Genomic DNA, 18,955 nt, shown 5'->3' with positions numbered 1-18,955 from the left:
TGGTTCTAGAAGGTACAAGCTCTATACATCTACCTAGAATAGGCCCTTGTATTTATAGATATTGAACAAGTGAGGCCTGCTATTATGATCTGTATTAATGTTTCAGTTTTCCCCCTGTGCTACCACTTTACAGCATCCTCCACTACAGAGTGGGAAATATGTTAAAATGTTAATGTTTTGAATAGTTTCACTCCTACTACTGGAAACAGCAGTAAGTGAGAAGCAAATTGTATTTGGAAATAAAATTCGTACTGCTATACCGTTAACAAGATAAGCATGGTATGTCCCAGGAACAAATGCCCTGTCACTCTGGTATTAGCTTGCACCCTGGCTATGTGTAGCTCACTTTTATTCCTGATGTACCCTTCAATTATAATTTATACTGTCATTTTATCTTTTTACAAGTGGTAAAATTGGTTTAATAGTTGTAGAATATTCCAGCAAATTTTTCCTTGGAAATAGTGATTTTTAAATGCATCATTTTATGCAGCCGAAGTATGGAACAAAAAGGAATTATCGTGGTAGTTTCCATAGAGTAAATAATACACATCAACAACCCAAAACTCAATAAAACATAGGCCAAATTCTGCTGAAAGTTGTCATTATAAATTGGCACAAATCCTCCTCTAGCAAACACAGCCCATAATTTATCGTTTGGGATACAGTTTTGCACGTGATGGAAACTGGTGACCTGCAAGAGTATTCCCAATACCCTTGCCCAATGCTAGTGTTGTTTGCAAAGGCCCCCAGGAAGTCATTACCAAGCTCCATCTAGAAACAGACCAAAAAGGTCAGAGGTATACATAACATGAGACTCATGACCCATGTTTGTGGAGGACTGTGAGTATTCTTATTGAAAATATGGTGTAGTGTTCCAGAGCATCTGCCGCCGTTCTCAGACGTTAGTGAGTTTGAATATACCAGCGTCTACTTTTGAAGAGCATGCCAAAGACACATTTGTTCCTAAAACTCAGTCATTAGAGTTGAGCACCTACACAAATTCAATGAGTTTCAGTGGAACAGCAATTGGTTCTCCAAGTTAGAAAGTATAGAGTGGCTCAGAAACTGAAATGTGAGGAAACTGACCACCAATATAGAGATGAATAACCTAGGACAAGCTAATACTATCTATAACGTAGACACTGATTTGAAAATCCTGAGCATTATTCTGTAAAAGAGGAAGCTGAAAATATATTTAGCTTTCCAGAATCATGAATTTTATTCTATTTGAGTACAAATAGAAATCTCTCTCTCTCTTTCTCTCTCTCTCTCTCATGCACACACACACACACACATGCACACACGTGCATGCGTGCATGTACACACACACATGCACACACACAAAATTAAAGCCAATACAGCAAAAGAAATATAGAAATAAGAGACAACAGCTTGCAGTGAAAATACTACAGCCTTTGAAGCCGGTCAGATCTACATCTGAAACCTGTCTGATCCCTCATTGACTGTGCCAAATGGAGCAAGTTTTTTTATACTCTCAACCTGTTTTTTCATCTATAAAATGGGTGAAATATTTCTGAAAATGGGGCATTGCTGTGAGAATAACGTATGTTAGGTGCTAAATGTATGGGGTAGCCAATTGTTAAATAGTGACTATCATAAATACTAATTTTTAAGTAGTACACTTGACCTCAAAATATGCTGTTTATGCAAAATATAATTATTTTATAAAAATGTTTAAGCATTGCCACCTAAAGGAACATAAGCTTAAGGGTTATAACATATTGAACTTTTTAAAAACTAAATGATTATATGATTATCTAGCAATCGGATTTAATTTGTCTTTGCTTTAATAGCATTGCTAGCTTTGTTTTTGTTCTTTTCACAGTGAAGCTCACACAAAAAAGCAAGCTCACACAAAAAAGCATTGCCTTACCACTAGAAATTTTCATTTTTCTTTTAGTAATGATTTTGCCTTCGAATGGTTTGTGGAAGTGCCATATACCCTAACAACAATTCTCCTTGTATATTACATTTTAATATTAAGAAACCACAGAATAAGAAAGCAATTTGACATCTATATTATATTATTCTCTGCTTTCTATAGTTTTATTTCCAGTTGAAAGTGTTCAGTACTCTTTCTTGTGTCTTTCTTCTCTCCTAATAATGAAGATCTCTCCAGGACCTTTCCAAGCAAACAGACATCCCTTATGGCACAGTACTGGACTCTGCCGTGTATGAACATGTCCGGATGAAGGGAATGAATCCTTTTGAAAGGGACAGCATGTATTCCCAAATGTGGAGGATGATCAACAGAAGCAATGGATCAGAGAATAACGTTCTGGAATCCCAAGCAGGCATTCAAAAGGTACTGGTCATAGTTCTTCATTTAGAGTCCACTATTTTGTCTCCCATATTGAAATTGCTACATTGAGATTGGTTTATTTATTTTTATTTTAACTCCGACATAGAGTTCGTAGTTAAATTACACCTGCTATCGATTTAAAGAAGATTTTGAGTTGACACATTGCTTAAGCAGAAGGAATTCAAAGCCTTCTGTGCTGTGTCTACTGGATCTGTCTCCAATGGAATTCCAAAGCTAGAAAACATAAGCTACTACATGAAGACTGAAAAAGTTTTTACAAGTCCCGTTCCAAATTATCATTAAGATTATCCAATTCTTTCAGATGACCTTGGGGTACTTCCTATCCTGCATTTGCTTTTAGATGAAAACCTTATCTTTACTTATGATGTGGTGGGTAAAAGTTAATCTTGTTAATAAATAAGGTGCCTACAAATGTCTATTTCAAAAGTGAAAATCTTTATCTTTATCTTTCGTTAAATAACCATCATTTAGAAGATATTTTACCAGGGGGGAAAAAAAAGGTTATGAAGCATCCCTTTGTGTAAAACATGAAGCTAGTTTTTATTCTGGGCTGTGGTTTATAAAAACGTATACAGAAGTAATCTTGTCTTCCTCAAGCCCTATCAATCTACATGGAAGAACTGAATGATTGTTGTTTAAAATTATCCCAGTGGAGGGGCGCCTGGGTGGCGCAGTCGGTTAAGCGTCTGACTTCAGCCAGGTCATGATCTCGCGGTCCGTGAGTTCGAGCCCCGAGTCGGGCTCTGGGCTGATGGCTCAGAGCCTGGAGCCTGTTTCCGATTCTGTGTCTCCCTCTCTCTCTGCCCCTCCCCCGTTCATGCTCTGTCTCTCTCTGTCCCAAAAATAAATAAAAAACGTTGAAAAAAAATAAAAAAAATAAAATTATCCCAGTGGCTAGCACAGTGAAAATCACAATGGTTGACATTCAGTAAATAATTGTGGGGTGAATGAATGAATGAATGGATGTCAATCACAGAAACAAGGGTGGTATACACTTTTTCTCTATAACCTTCCACAGCAGAGTAATTTGGACCCCATGTCTGAGTTCCTTGGAGAACATTTTGATGGCTATAGAAAATATTCTGCTGCAGGTTCTACCATTATTTTGTGCCTTTTCATATGATGTCCTTTATCTGCTGCTGCTATTATTATGCTTCCCTAGAGTGAACCTAGTTGATATCATTATTTTAAAAGGTAATGATGCTGATATAAACCTCTTTCCAAGTACTAATGATGCATTAGGATGTGAATGTCCTTGAAATGTTAGCAATGGCCTCTAACTCCTTCACCCTTATTATATTAAAGTCCTTTCCCAGGACCCAAGTATTGATCCTAAAATCCACTGGCTTCTAGAAGTTCGACAGTTACTGGGAGGAAGTGAAGGGTGGGAGAGAATCATTGAGTGAGTGGACTTATATGTTGTCTGGGGGAAATGAGAGGGTAGACATTTTAGGATTTACTAGATACACATAGGATATTAATGAATTTAAACCTCAGAATAAGAATACTAAGTGGTTTTTAGGAGAGTTCCTTTCCTTCATACTATTAATTGTTAAGAATAATTTTGTTTTCTTGGGGATGATTACATTCATAGTTTATATTTCTATTCTACATTAGAAGCCAAAGCTCTCCACACTTTACAACCTCTTTCTATACCATATCATTTCAGATAACATTCACTTTTTTTCTCCAAGCAGACATAAGGATACTCAGAAAATATTTTAATAAATATGTACTCACTCATTCATCATTTATTTATCCATTTTTTCATACAATATTTGGTAAGTAACAATTCTGTACCAAGCAGTGATCTAAGAATTTAGAGAACTCCACCACAGAGAAATGATCATGGGATCTGTGAAATATAGTCTGGTGAGAGAGAAAGAAAAGAAAACTAAAACACATGATCAAACAAAATGACTTAAATTATGATTAATGCTATGGAAAAAAAACTCGGGTGCTCTTATAGAAATTAAAGAGAACATCTACTTGAAGAAGAGTTATCAAGTACATTTCCCTGAGGAGATAAAATATTAGTGATGGCCTGCCTGATCAGGAGCTGTTCACGTAGAAGAGAGGGTGGCAAGGCATCCAGACAAAGCATAGCCTAGGCAAAAGCCTGAGGGTACATTCAAGAAGCCAGTTTAAAATCAACACGAATTGGGGCACCTGGGTGGCTCAGTCGGTTAGGCAGCGGACTTCGGCTCAGGTCATGATCTCGCAGTTTGTGAGTTCAGGCCCCTGTCGTGTAGGGCTCTGGGCTGACAGCTCAGACGCTGGAACCTCCTTTGGATTCTGTCTCCTTCTCTCTTTGCCCCTCCCCACTTGTGCTCTGTCTCTCAAAAATAAATAATTGTAAAAAAAAAAAAAAGTTAAAATCAACATGAACTGGAACATGTCAAATGAGAGAGCATGGAAGCAGGGATAGTAACAAGGGACAGATGATGAAGGACCTGTTGCCCTTAGGAATACCGCTTTTATTTGGATGGGGAAAAAATGCTACTAAAATAGGGGAATGTTGTGATTCATTATTACCTCTCAAGAAGGTCTCTATAGCTGATGTATGGGAATTGGGTAAGAGTATGCAAAGAGTATAAACAGTGAGACAATAAGAGACTCATAAATTTCAGAGGTAGCCAGTCAAGTAGATACATGTAGTCAAAGCCTTGTTTTATTCTTATGTTCTTACTCTCTCTCTCTCTCTCTTTCACACACACACACACACACACACACACACACACATGCACGCACAGCTCATATACCTTCCATTCTTTGTAGTAATACAAATTGGGTACACTTCCCATATCCTGGCATTTCCAAAATAAACCATAAAGTTATAAGATATGAAATGGCACATAGAAGCTATAAACGGTCATGTATGTATTAAGATATACATATATATATCCCAAAGTCTTCAGAATTGTTTAAGAAAACATCTCTTTTTCAAAGTGTGTACACACAGTTTCCTACATTTTCTCTTTTTTCTTTTTTACCTTTATGTCTTTTAACCATAAAGAATTTAATTTGACAGTTGTGTCTATGTAAAGAGAAAGCATAAATATCCATACGGAGAAAATTTCAATCAGAGATTCTGTGAAATAAAAATGTTTTAGACTAGGCTATTGATAATTTTCCATCCTGTGCTGAGAAGATTGGTTAATTATTTTTTAGGCTTTGCTGTTTATTTATCTTTAAATATGTAATTATTGCATCACCTTTAAACTTGGGTTAGTGTTTCTAATGCTGTTACTGAATGTCACACATTTAAAAAAAAATCTATTATGAAAAATGGAAAGAACCCTATTCCTAGAAAAAAAAACCTATCTGCTTTCCTTTCCTGCTTCTTCTAGGTCTTAGGTGTATAGTTTTGGAGAAGTACCTTGGCTTCTCTAAGACTTATCTACTCATCTGTATAATGATTACAGTGTGGGAATTAAAAACCTGGACTTTGCAGGCATGTCAACCTGGGTTTGAATACAGTTCATTTTTTTTTTTTTAACTAAAATGTGTAAATGTGTCTAGTTACTTAAAACTCTCTGGACCCCAGGATTTTCATCATGCTGATAAGAATTCCTACTTCATATGTTTTTTCTCATTATTTAAAAAATACATATAGGAGCGCCTGGGTGGCGCAGTCGGTTAAGCATCCGACTTCAGCCAGGTCACGATCTCACAGTCCGTGAGTTCGAGCCCCGCGTCACGCTCTGGGCTGATGGCTCAGAGCCTGAAGCCTGTTTCCGATTCTGTGTCTCCCTCTCTCTCTGCCCCTCTGCCGTTCATGCTCTGTCTCTCTCTGTCCCAAAAATAAATAAAAACGTAAAAAAAAAATTTTTTTTAAAAATACATATATATGTAGAAGCATCAATAAATAGTAGGATTAGAGCAATAAACTCATAAAATGATCCTTAAGATTACCTGAGGAATGTAAATGTGACTAATTTGTAACTACAACGCTTTATTATTTAGTATCTTCTAAGGTTAAGTTAAAATTATACTGTAATGAAAAGAATAATTAATGAAAGAAGTAAAGAAGAACAATTTCTATTCCGTGGTAGTCTACTGATAAAGACAGCTTATGAGTTTAAAATGGCAAATCATGTCACCTAGCATTATACCATATTCATTCCATTTTCTGATTTACTAGAGGGGTAGTGAAGAATGTCCTTATGAATTCATAATGGAAAATACCAAAGTGAAAATTACTTGTTGTATATACATTCTTCTAACCAAAATCAGAGATAGCTGAAAATTGATTAGACAGAAAATAGGTAATAACAATAGAATGTCTTTTGGTTCAGTTTGCTAGGTCTTGGCCAGCTTCTCTTAAAACACAAAGCCAACCAACCAAAATATAATAACCTCACCTGCTAAAGCTCACTGGGAGCTTATAAGACTGAGAACTATGAGACATGAAATGTGGCTGTGCATTCTTCCTTGGGCAACTGGTCTTGCACATCCCACACAGCAGCTTCCTCTTCTCGGTCATCAGTTTCTAATTTGTTCAGGCAGAAAACACCGTAGAGGTCTTCTAGGTCAATTTTCTACAGAAGGGCAAACTTCTACAGTATCTTTGACAAGAATTCATATATATAGTAACTGCCTTCCAGGAAAGCCTGAATCACTGTGCAAACAATCCTAATTATAACTTTAAATAGAGACCATTAATGTCTCAGCTTGTGTTTGTTCTTAATAGTGCTACTAGTCTCATTAAGTTTCTCTCACTTGAAGGTAGAACTTGATCTCTTCTCACATCGTTCTGCTCATACCAAAGAAAGCTGTATAAATGAGGATTAAGTAAATGAGTTCTGATCTGCTATTATTGGGAGACATTCACCTGTAACAGACTAGCCTAATTAAACTGGAACAAATTTGTTTCCATCTTCCTCTTCTCAGGACTTTTTGCATAAATAGAAAAAATGTGTATGAAAAATATAACTGAAACTTTTAGTGCATTCATTCAACAATTATTTATTGAGAACCTTCTATGTATCAGCCAGTATTTTGGTTGCTGGAGTGAAAATAAATGAAAACAAAATGCCTCCACAAAGTTCACACCCTAGTGTAAGAGGCAGACAATAAACAAATAAAATGTGTTGTATTTCAGTAGTGATGTGTTAAGGAGAAAAAGTAGAAAGAGGGAAAAGGGAGACAAGAAGGAGATGGTCTGCCTTGTTAAATCAGATGTCCAGGGAAGGCTTCACTAAGAAAATGACATTGTGGGGGTGGTTCCTGAGTGGCTCAGTCTGTTGAGTGTCTAACTCTTGATTTCAGCTCAGGTCATGATCCCAGCCTCGCCTCAGGCTCCAACCTGAACATGGAACCTGCTTAAGATTCTCTCTCTCTCTCTCTCTCTCTCTCAATCTTTCTCTATCTCCCTCTGCCCCTCTCCCTCCCCTCAAAAAAATTTTAATAAAGAAAAATAAAGAAAATGACATTGGAATAAAGTCTTGAAGCAAGTGGGAGGGAGACAGAGAGGTGTTTATCTAAGTGACATGTTTTCAGATAGAGGGTCAGCCAATGCAAAGGCCCTGAGGTGGGAACATGCCTGGATGTTCTAAGACTATGAAGGAAGCTCATGTAAGTCAGAAATAAAGGATAATATCAGAAGTATAACAAAGTCAGAGAAGTAGAAGGCCAGGTGGTAGGGGAGAAGGTGTATCTTTGCAATCTTGTTACTCACAGTATGAGTAACAAGGCAACATCAGCATCACTTGAGAGCTTCTTAGAAATGCAGACTCCTGGGCCCCATCAGAGTCAGCCCTTCTGAATGTAAATGTCATTCTAAGAAGATTACCAGGTGATTTGTAAGCATGCTAACATCTGAAAATTCTAATACAGGGCTGTATAGAACATACAGAACATTCTAAATGGGATTTTACAGAGCTCCTGGCTGGCTCAGTTGATTAAGCATCCGACTTTGGCTCAGGTCCCAAGCCGTGGGGAGGGCTCTATGCTGACAGCTCAGAGCATGGAGTCTGCTTCAGATTCTGTGTCTCCGTCTCTCTCTGCCCTCCTCTGCTTATGCTCTCTCTCTTTCTCAAAAATAAATAAACATTTGGGGCGCCTGGGTGGCGCAGTCGGTTAGGCGTCCGACTTCAGCCAGGTCACGATCTCGCGGTCCGGGAGTTCGAGCTCCGCGTCGGGCTCTGGGCTGATGGCTCAGAGCCTGGAGCCAGTTTCCGATTCTGTGTCTCCCTCTCTCTCTGACCCTCCCCCGTTCTTGCTCGGTCTCTCTCTGTCCCAAAAATAAATAAACGTTGAAAAAAAAATTTTTTTTTTAAATAAATAAACATTTAAAAAAGTTAAATGGACTTTTACTCCATGGGAGATACGAAACTTAGGAAGGTTTTGAACAGAAAAGTCACATGATAGGGGTGAATGGGTGGCTCAGTTGGTTAAGTATCAACTCTTGATTTTGGCTCAGGTCATGATCTCACAGTTTGTGGGATCAAGCCCTGCATCGGGCTCTGCACTGACAGCATGAAGCCTGCTTTGGATTCTCTATCTTCCTGTCTCTCTACCCCTCCCCCATCTCATGCTCATGCTTGCTCTCTCTCTCTCTCTCTCTCAAAATAAATAAATAAACATTAATAAAAAAAGAGTAACATGATATAATTCATATTTTGGCAGGTCAAAAATAAAGATCTGACTAGAAATGGAGGATCTGTATGTAGAACTAAAAGAGAAGTCTCTGGTTATTTAGAGGGTGATATTTATTTCCTGACAACCTATTAAGCTCAGGTGTTGAAGAACAAATTCTAAAAGCTCTCAGCATTGAAGACTACTCAGGATTGAAAATCAGGATTGGTAGGATTAAAATCCTGTCCTAGCCAGAGGATCCTAATGGTAACTGCATAATACCTCAGACTACATAGTTCAAAGAGGATATAAAAATCTGATGGATACTATGGCAACAGGGAAGTGAGGGATGGTGTTGGCAGCAGCAGTTTTCAATCAGAAAGATAGCATCAATTTACAAGTCTAATTAGTCTACACAAGTCCCCGAGCTGTATAGGGAAAGGGAAACTGACAAGGTCCAGGTGTAAAGCAAAACCTCCAGGCTCAGGCCCCAGCTCTAGTGACAGCTGGAAAATTGGAGTATTGAAATGAAAGCCAAGACAAACGATTGGTCATGTCAAATGGGCCACTATCAAGGACTTTTGAGGACTGGTGTAGAGAGACAAATTCTAGGTCCGATGAACTGGTGCGGTAGACCTACCTTCTTTATTTATCTATGGCTGACAAAACTGGGTGGATTGAACCTCCCATTTTATTAATTCATTCGCAACCTATTCAGTGAGCACCAATCATTTACCAGGCCCTGTTCTGGGCATAAGAAATTAAACAGAACAAGCAAAGCCCCTACCCCAATGGAGATTATTTTGTAGTAAAGAGAAAAAAATAGACAATCACATAAACATGTGCTATGAAGAAAAATTAGAAAGGTAAGGATGAAAGAAAGCAGAGGAAGAAAAGGGATGTTTGCCATCATATATAAAGTGGTCCCAGAAGGCATCTCTGAGAAAATGACATTTGAGTAAAGACCTGAAAGAGGACAGGGTATACCATGAAGACAGTGGGGAGACAGGGCAGGAAGTGCTCTGACCAGAAGGAATATTACTGCAGAAGGAATATTACTGCAAAATTCCTGAGGCAGAAACTAGCTTGGCATGATGGAGAGAAATGTCAAGACCAATATGGCTGAAGAAGGGTACATGGAGGCGGGGTGGCAGATAAGGTGTGCAAGGGAGATAGGTAGGAAATAAGGTCACATCAGGGATTAGGCTGGATGGTGACCTAAAAATGTTGAAGCTTGGGCCCCACTAAAGTTCCAACTGTATCTTTTTTTTTTTATTATCGAGATACAATGAACATATAACATTATGTTAGCTTCAGACATACAACATGATTCTATGGTTATGTATATTGCAAAATGATCACCACAATAAATTTAGTTAACCTCCCTCACCGTTGTTACAAATTTTCTTTTTGTGATAAGAACTTTTAAGATCTATTCTCCTAGAAACTGCTATACATGAAATACAGCATTATTAACTATTTCACCATGCTGTACACTACATCCCATGACTTATTTATAACTAGAAGTTTGTACTTTTCAACCCCTTTTGCCCATTGTACCTTAATTAGGGAGTGGAAGGCATCTGAATATCTTAAATCCTTTCAGGTGATTCTGATTCACAATAAAGGTTGGAAATCACTGGTTTTTAAATTACTTTGGAGCCATTTGGAGCCATTTAAATTACTTTGATTTTGAATAATTCTGAGATAGGAAACCCAGGAAGGTTGTGAGTGGAAGATTGACATGATCTGACTTACTTACAAAGGTCCACTCAAAGTGCTATGTGGGAGATAGGAGAGGTCAAGGCTGGAAGAAAAAACAGAGATGAGATTACTGTTATAATCCAAGTGAGACATGATGGTGGATGGACCACAGTGGTTATGGTGGAAGTGGTGAGAAGTGATTGAATTTGAATACGTTGTGAGGGTAGCTCTGACAAATTTTCTAAAAGATTGAATATGAGCTATGAAAAAGAGGAGTTAAAGATGAGTCCAATGTCTTTGGCCTAAGCAGTAGGAAGAATGAAATTAACATTTATTAAGGTTGAGAAAACTATGGGAAGAGCAGATTTGAGAAGCCAAATGAGAATTTGCCTTTGGCATGATAGCTAACATGAAATGTTTATTAATTATCCAGGAAAAGATGCCGAGAAAGCTGCTTTCTATATATGAGTTGACTGTTTAGGAGAAAGTTCCAGCTGGAGATTGGAGATTACTAACATAGAGTCTGTATTTAAAGTCATAAGACTCGATGATATCACTAAGGATATGTGTCTATCTAGAGAAGAAAGCTATGTAAAGACTAATCCCTGGGACAATTTAGTATTTAGAGGAGGGAGTGTTTAAAAGGGTATAACAGAATCAGGAAAGGATCAGCCAGAGAAGCAGGGAAAAAAACAAAATCAGTTGTTTAGAAGCCAAATGAAAAAGTATTTCAAGAAGTTAAAATGATCAACCGTCTGTGAAATGATGCTTATGGATCAAGTATAGTGAAGATCGAGAATTAATGATTTATTTGGCAACCAGGATTCTCTGGTGACCTTGAGAAGAGCAGATCTGGTAAAGGGAAAGGAGAAGGAATTAGAATTAGATTGGGGAGAAAAAAAGAATGAGAAGAGAAGCAGTGGAGATGACAAGAGTAGGTACTTTTATTTATTTTCTTTCTTATTTTAATTTTTTATTCTAGTATAATTAGTGTTTTATTAGTTTCAGGTGACAGTGTAATGATTTGACAATTTTATACACTACTCAGTGCCCATCATGATAAGTGTGCTCTTAATCCCTTTTATTTATTTCACCTGTCCCCTACCCACTTTCCCTCTGGCAACCGCCCATTGTTCTTTATATTTAAGAGTCTGGGTTATTTTGTTTTTCTTGTTTCCTTTGTTCATTCATTTTGTTAGAGTAGGCACTGTTTTAAAAAATGTTTCTTTATTTTGAAAGAGAGAAAGAGATAGAGTGAGCAGGGAAGGGGCAGAGAGAATGGGGCACAGAGAATCCTAAGCAGGTTCTATACTGTCAGCGCAGAGCCCAATGCAGGTCTCAAACTCACGAACTGTGAGATAATGACCTGAGCTGAAATCAAGAGTCAGACACTTAACTGACTGAGCCACCCAGTCACCCCTAAACTAGGCACTCTTTAAAGGTGCTCTGCTAAAAGTAAATGCTGAGTAATAGCAAGGAGGGTCCTGAAGTAGGATGTGATGTTTGGGAAAAAATGTTTTATGAAAAAAGATATGTGCAATATCTGTATACTGATGGGATTATACAGTAAAGAGAGGGAAACTCAAGGTGCAGGAGAGATAGGAGAACTGCTGGAGATCTGTCCTAGAGTAGGTGATAAGTAATGATATCTAGTACACAAGTGGAGGGTTTGAATTTAGGAACACACTCCATCCATATTAAGAGAAAGTAGAATATATGGCAATACATGCAGATACGTTAGAAGATACAATGGTGGAAGTATGTGGAAGATCATTATTGAATGTTTGTATTTACTCAGAGAACTAGGAACTCAGGCCCATCACCAAAGTGTAAGCAACAGGATAAAGATTCTGGAGATTTGAAGAGAAAGAAGAAAGGAATGGTTGTTCGGGAGAATGGGAGGGACAGTAGGCTAGTGAAATGTAATAGTACTCCTGCAAAAAACTAAAGGCCCTTTTGCAACAGTGATCATGACAATAAGATAAAACCAATCAGCATGACTTGGGCTTTTCTCTAAGCCATCTTCAGCTGCCTGAGCATAAACATGGAGTCCACAGAGAATAGATTTCACCAGAATTAGTGTTTACCAGATAAACATGGTAGAAAAACAATGGAGTGAGGGAATTGAGGATATATTCAAAGAAATTATCATAATTATGAATCATGGAAGCTAATCTGTGTAGGAGAAAAGTGGTGACCCAGAGGAGATTGAGGTTGCCAGGAGGATGGCATGAACAATGGACTCTTGGTCTAAATGGACTGAAGAACTGCTGGAGTCCATGAACCAGAAGGACAGGACTAGAAGTAATATGAAGTTGGTTCAGAGATGACACAGTTGAAATTGAGATGATGAAGAAAGTGCTAGTATTGTAAATAATGTGACATGGGAGTGGGTGGCTAAGGTGGGAAGAGAGACAGAATCTTCAAAGAAGAAGAAGCCAAGAAACTGAGAAGCCAAGTACTGGAAAAGGATATCTGTGTGAAGAATCAGATCACCAAGAATAACCACAGAACTAGAATTTGAGAGAGTGACAGAGAGCCAAGTTATAAAATCTTTGAGCAATATTGGAGTGACACGGAATCAACAGATGACTGCTGTAAGAATGAGTATAGTCTGATAGCATGAGCTTCAAAGCTAGAAGACTTTGGAGTCAAAGCTCTAGAAGTGGTTCAAGGGGCAAGGAGGATACCTTCCCATGATCCACCCCCAGTAGTATGAATGTTGTAGAAAAGAAAAATAGCTACTATTTGGGGAGACCAAAGGCAGTGTAATAAGTATATCCAGAAGAGAAGCAGGTTCTACCCAGTAAACAAAGGTAAAAGGAAATTAAAAAAACAACAAAAACAGATTAAGGATATAGGCAGGGCTTGGGACAATCTCAGTTTTGCCAGATGTCCCACTGTTATTATTAACAGTACCCTTCTGATATTGTGACTTATAATAAAAAATATATGTTTGATCTTCCTCCTGTTTCTGGCACAGAGCTCCTAAATCCTTGGAATTTCCTAAGTGTTAAAAGCAATAGGGGTGTCTTTTATTATGTTAATAAGATGACTTATGGACTGCATCTCCCATCCTTAGATGAGGAACGAATCAAGTGATTAGAGGGTTGAAACTTTCAGTCCCATCTTCTAAAGGGGAGGGGGCTAGAGATCAAGTTTAATCACCAATGGCCATTGACTTAATCAAATATGCCTAGGTAATGATGCCTCCATAAAAACCCAAAAGGACAAGGAGAAGGTTGTTGGAACCAACCAGGAACACAGGTTAACAACACGAGCTTGCAATTGGCTTCTGATTCTGTAGAATCAGATGATATCTCCTGTAGCTAGTGTCAGAATTGAGTTGAATTTAAGACACCAAACTGATGTCTGGGAATTGTTGATGTGCACCCTCCCCCAACCTACATCAAAATTGGTCCCAAAATCTTAAGACCCTTCATTCTAAAGGTTATTGCCATCAGAACAATAAATTGTATGATGGCCCCACACACAAGGATCATGATAGTGGTGGAGTTCCATAGAGCAAGTGGAAGAGTCCAGAGAGAGAGGAATGGGAAAATTGGTCAAAGCCAAAGGATGCACATAGGAGTAACCTGGAAGTCTTGGATTTTTCCTGATAATGGACATTTGGGGGAACTAGAGCCAATATAGGCTTTAGGCTCTCAGCAAATTGTTTTGGTAAATTAGTGAGTATGCAGTGAAAGAAGGATTCAGCATGTTGCCAGGAGCATTCTGACGATGGCAGGGTGGAGGCTTGGCTAAGAGCAGTCTTACCAACAGCTGAGAGATTTGAAGGCATGGCTTCTTCCACAGCTAAGTAAGACTGGGAAAGGTAGAAGCTGCTGTCCTAGACTTAAGAATGAAGCAAGCAGGAAACAAATTACATTTTAAAAGGCTGTGAGTACAAAACAAATTTCAGCTGCTACAGGTTTACATAGAGTAATCCCCGGTCTTATGCAACTCAAACCCAAGAGCCACACTGGCTGTATTCTCTTTTCTAGTTGTTCCATTCCCCTTCCTGTTTGAGCTCTATAATATCATTTAGCATTGAGTAAGAAGACCAAAGTAGACAACAGCTATGAGGACAGAGAGGATAAGAGTTAACTTGGGCTTCAGTGAGTGACTTGGTAACATACTAAGTACATGACTTTAAAATCGGGGCTAAGCCCCATTACAGAAATGAATAATTAGACGGAACACACTTGGGGAAAATCAAAGCAAAATACTAAACAACTTTGGGTCTTTGAAAATGCCAGGAGTCCTGGGCTGTCATGCCACTGTGCTTAGAGGTAGCAGTGCACTGAGGTGCCTGGGTGGCTGAGTCATTTAAGCGCTCAACTTCAGCTCAGGTCATGATCACACTGTTCGTGGGTTCATGCCTCACATTGGGCTCTGTGCGGACAGCCCAGAGCCTGGAGCCTGCTTCAGATTCTGTGTCTCCCTCTCTCTGCCCCCCCCCCACATAAAAATTAAAGTAAAATAAAGTAGCAGTGCATTTGCTATATTTGCTATTTTGCCAAATGATTTCAACAAACAGTATATGACTCACTTTAGCACTTCACCACACATCTGGGAGCTCAAATCCCAGTGGCATATTTTCTGTTTGCCCAAAATCAAAGTTTTCAGGTCCATGTCAGTTATCATGCAGTGAAAGTACATCAATGGGACAATTAAAACAAACAAACAAACAAACAAAACACAGTGATCATTCCCAGCAGCCCTGCCAGTGCATTTTTAATGTCTGGGATTGGGCATTTTTAGTATTACATTTTTAGAACATTTTTTTTGTTTGCCATACTCTTTATGGATGTTTGAAATCAAAATTAGTCTTGAGTAGATATTTTCTCAAAGGGAAAAGGAGAAGCCCCATACTATATACTTATTAAGCAGTCATAAGCATTTTAGCCTCAGTGAGAATATATTAGGTCATAACACACAAAGCAAACCGAAAACTGAAAGATTTTTTTTCTAAATTCCCAGATAAAATAGATACAGATTCTGTAAATTAAAGTGAAAGTAATAAAGTGATGTTTTTGTATACAAAGATGATACTACTAAACTGCCATTAGCAGAGCATGTAATTTTAAAATTGCTTTTTTACTATATAAGTGATTTAATCCATGATGAAAGCCAGACCTGCTCCAATTCTTCTTTTAATTAGCTCCATTCAATTCCAATTCGTCTACTCATTCACTCATTCCTTTAATCAGCAAACATTTATTCAGGGGCTGCTAAGTACCAGAAACTATGATAGGCACAGAGAATGCAGAGATGGATTAGTGCAGTAAGGGTGGGACAGTATAATGCAGCCCAGTAGCTAACCTATGGGGAAATGTACAAGATGCCATGAGAAAACAGAGAAAGGGAGATGACTCTGGTTCAGATCACAAAGACTTCCAAGAGGAGGTAATGTCAATCTTAGAGTAATTAGGATTTAATTAAGTGAAAGAGAGATAGGAATAGGTAGGATGAGAAGGAGACAGCCTGAACAAAAACATGGATGTGGGCAGAACACAGTACAGGCAAGAAACAAAATTAGATATAAGGCATTTCTGTTAGTCAAGGTTTTCTAGAGAAAAAGAACAATACCTGTATTCATATATCGCATTCATATATTTGTGTGTATATATGTGTGGAGATATGTTTATACCCAAAGTAAGATTCTTATAAGGAATTGGCTCATGCAATTATGGAGGCTGACAAGTCCCATGATCTTCTGTCTATAAGCTGGAGACCCAGGAAAGCTTATGATTTAAATTCCAGAGAAGTAGGAGCACTGATGGTATAAATCCCAGTTCAAGGGAAGGAGTAGACTGATGTTCCAGCTCAATAGTCAGTCAGGAGGATGAAGCGAGGAAGGGGCAGGGGGCGGTGGGAGAAGGAGAGAGAGAGAGAGAGAGAGAGACAGAGACAGAGAGAGAGAGAGAGAAACTTCTCTACCTGTTTGTTCTGTTCCAGCCCTCCACAAGTTAGACATTATCCACCTACACTGGGGAGGTCAATCTGCTTTACTCAGTCTACCAATTCAAATGCTAATCTCTTCTAGAAGTACACTCATGGGCACACCCAGAAATAATGTTTAATCAGATATCTGGGCATCCCATGACCTAGTCAAGTTGACACATAAAATAAACTATCACAGTGCTACAGTATAGTGAAAAGGGGGTAGGAGGTGCAGTTTATAAGTGTGGATGAGACACCTGCTGGGCCATGTATCATCTGACTCTGCTATTTGGATATTAATGGTATAGGTTAACTAAATGTGCAAGAAGGTGTGAAAAGAATAACGAAAAATATTTGAAAAGAAATACCTGAATTGGAAAGAAGATATAGCCACTTTGGACCTCAGTTTTCTTCTTTATCTTTATAATTGTGCAAATGGAATAGATGAATTCTGAGAATACTTCTGGAGCTAATTTTGGACTCTAATTTCAATCTGTTTAATAGGCACAGGAAAATACACCTCTCAGGGAGCTACTGAGGCCCCTAGTGGGAGCACCGGTCCTGGTTTAACACATAACCTGGTGCTCAAGCATTCCTTCCACAAAAGAATCCCAGCTTTGTAGTTCCCCAGGATGAAAGATAATAGATAGATGCATCTTTGTTTCCTTGTGGTTCCATTATGTTCACAAACTTCTTTATCCAACAGATAGTATAAATGACCCATTGCCGTGGTTTAGTTCTTACTCTCAAAGTTACTTCCCAAATTGGAAAATGCTTATACATTTAAAAAATTTCTGTTGGAAAAGTACAACAAAAGTAAAAAGTATAAACCCACCATAATTATATAATCACCTCACTCTATCCATACAATTTTACCCTCAGTTAACCTCCATTAAAATAGCAGGGTGCACATCTTCATGACTTTCTTCTTTAGTTAATGGGCACCTATATGCACACAGTTTTTTGTTTGGTTTGCATTTGGACTTGTTTTTAATGGACTGTTCTCTGCCTTTGTCTTTATCAATCTCTGTCATTAGCATCTTTCAAGTTAGCACATATATTTATACCTCATTTTAATACACTCAAAATATTCTATGAACTATCATTATTTATCAAATCATTGCCCTTGATGAATACTTTGAATGGTTCTCATATCCTATAAGTAGCTACGGTGGACATTTATTTTTATATATTTGTTATTTACTTTTGTAAAGACAGTCATAAAAGTAGGATTCTGAGTTAAGGAGTATATGCATTTACAAATTTAATAACCACTCTCAAAGTAGTATCTAAAAATGCTGAACCAATTTCTACTTCCAGTACAAAGGAGAGTTCTGTTTTCCCACTTTCTTGCCTGAAATTGCCAGAAGTAAAATGTACTACATTTTACATTATTTGTACTACATTTACATTATTTTCACTTTTACAAAAATGATGAATGAAATGTATCTCACTCTTATTTTCACTTTTCTGATTATGAGGGGGAGCATTTTTTCAAATGTGTATTAGCTTTTATGCGTCGTCCTTGTTTTGCTAATTTATTTCTTTGATCCTTTTATTGACTTGTTATTGTCAGTTTTAATAGCTCTTTTTTAAAAGATTAGTAAGAGGGGAGCCTGGGTGGCTTAGTTGGTTAAGCATCTGACTCTTGATCTCGGCTCAGGTCATGATCTCAGGGTTCGTGATTTTGAACTCCACGTTGGGTTCTGTCCAGACAGCACGGAGCCTGCTTGGGATTCTCTCTCTCCTCTGTCTGCTTGCACATGTTCTCTCTCTCTCTCTAACTAAATAAATTTTAAAAAGTAATAAATTAAGAAGATTACTCAGTAATAAGATTACTAAGTTATAAGTAATCTTATTAATTTATAAGATTAATATGAGTACTTTGTTTTCTTTTGTCACTCTACCTTTAACCCATCAGACTTTTCTAATCCGTGTCCACATCCACATTTACACTGTCAGTTAAACAGATGTACTGGCAAGCTAACACAATTTGGTCAGGCCCTAATATAAATCCACATGCCCCAAGGTACACTTCATAAGACAACATTTCTTTTTGCCCGACAGTACTTTCAAAGAGCAGCATTTACTTTGTGAAAAATGGGAAAAGCTAAATGATTTTGTAAATATGCCTCTAAGCTGGCCACTGTTTGCTATCTTCCCTTTTATCCCTAAGAATATTAATATAAATAAGAATTGTATAATACTTAGTTCCCTACTAACAAATCTATGCTGAGAGGGCTTCAAGTTCTTGAATGCTTTTCTATAGCAAAGATATTGGACTTTCATGGATATGTATTTGTTTCCATTACATTGAGCTGTAGACCTTTAACACATACTTTGAATTTTTAGCTTCTCATCAAACTCTCCTTTCCTCACTAG

The 18,955-nt window shown here is 37.9% G+C and overlaps 1 protein-coding gene across 1 annotated transcript in view; it reads left to right on the top strand.

The window, feature by feature from the left end:
* GRID2 (glutamate ionotropic receptor delta type subunit 2) overlaps nucleotides 1-18,955 on the top strand; it is a 1,470,351-nt gene that overhangs the window by 1,240,830 nt on the left and 210,566 nt on the right. Inside the window, exon 13 of the mRNA XM_047856052.1 lies at nucleotides 2,131-2,326. Coding sequence (XP_047712008.1) covers nucleotides 2,131-2,326 — 196 coding nt within the window. The remainder of the gene's footprint in view (nucleotides 1-2,130; nucleotides 2,327-18,955) is intronic.

Source organism: Prionailurus viverrinus, chromosome B1 (genome assembly GCF_022837055.1).
Source record: "Prionailurus viverrinus isolate Anna chromosome B1, UM_Priviv_1.0, whole genome shotgun sequence".
NCBI classification, from domain to species: domain Eukaryota; kingdom Metazoa; phylum Chordata; class Mammalia; order Carnivora; family Felidae; genus Prionailurus; species Prionailurus viverrinus.
This window is presented reverse-complemented; position numbering and strand designations above follow the sequence as displayed.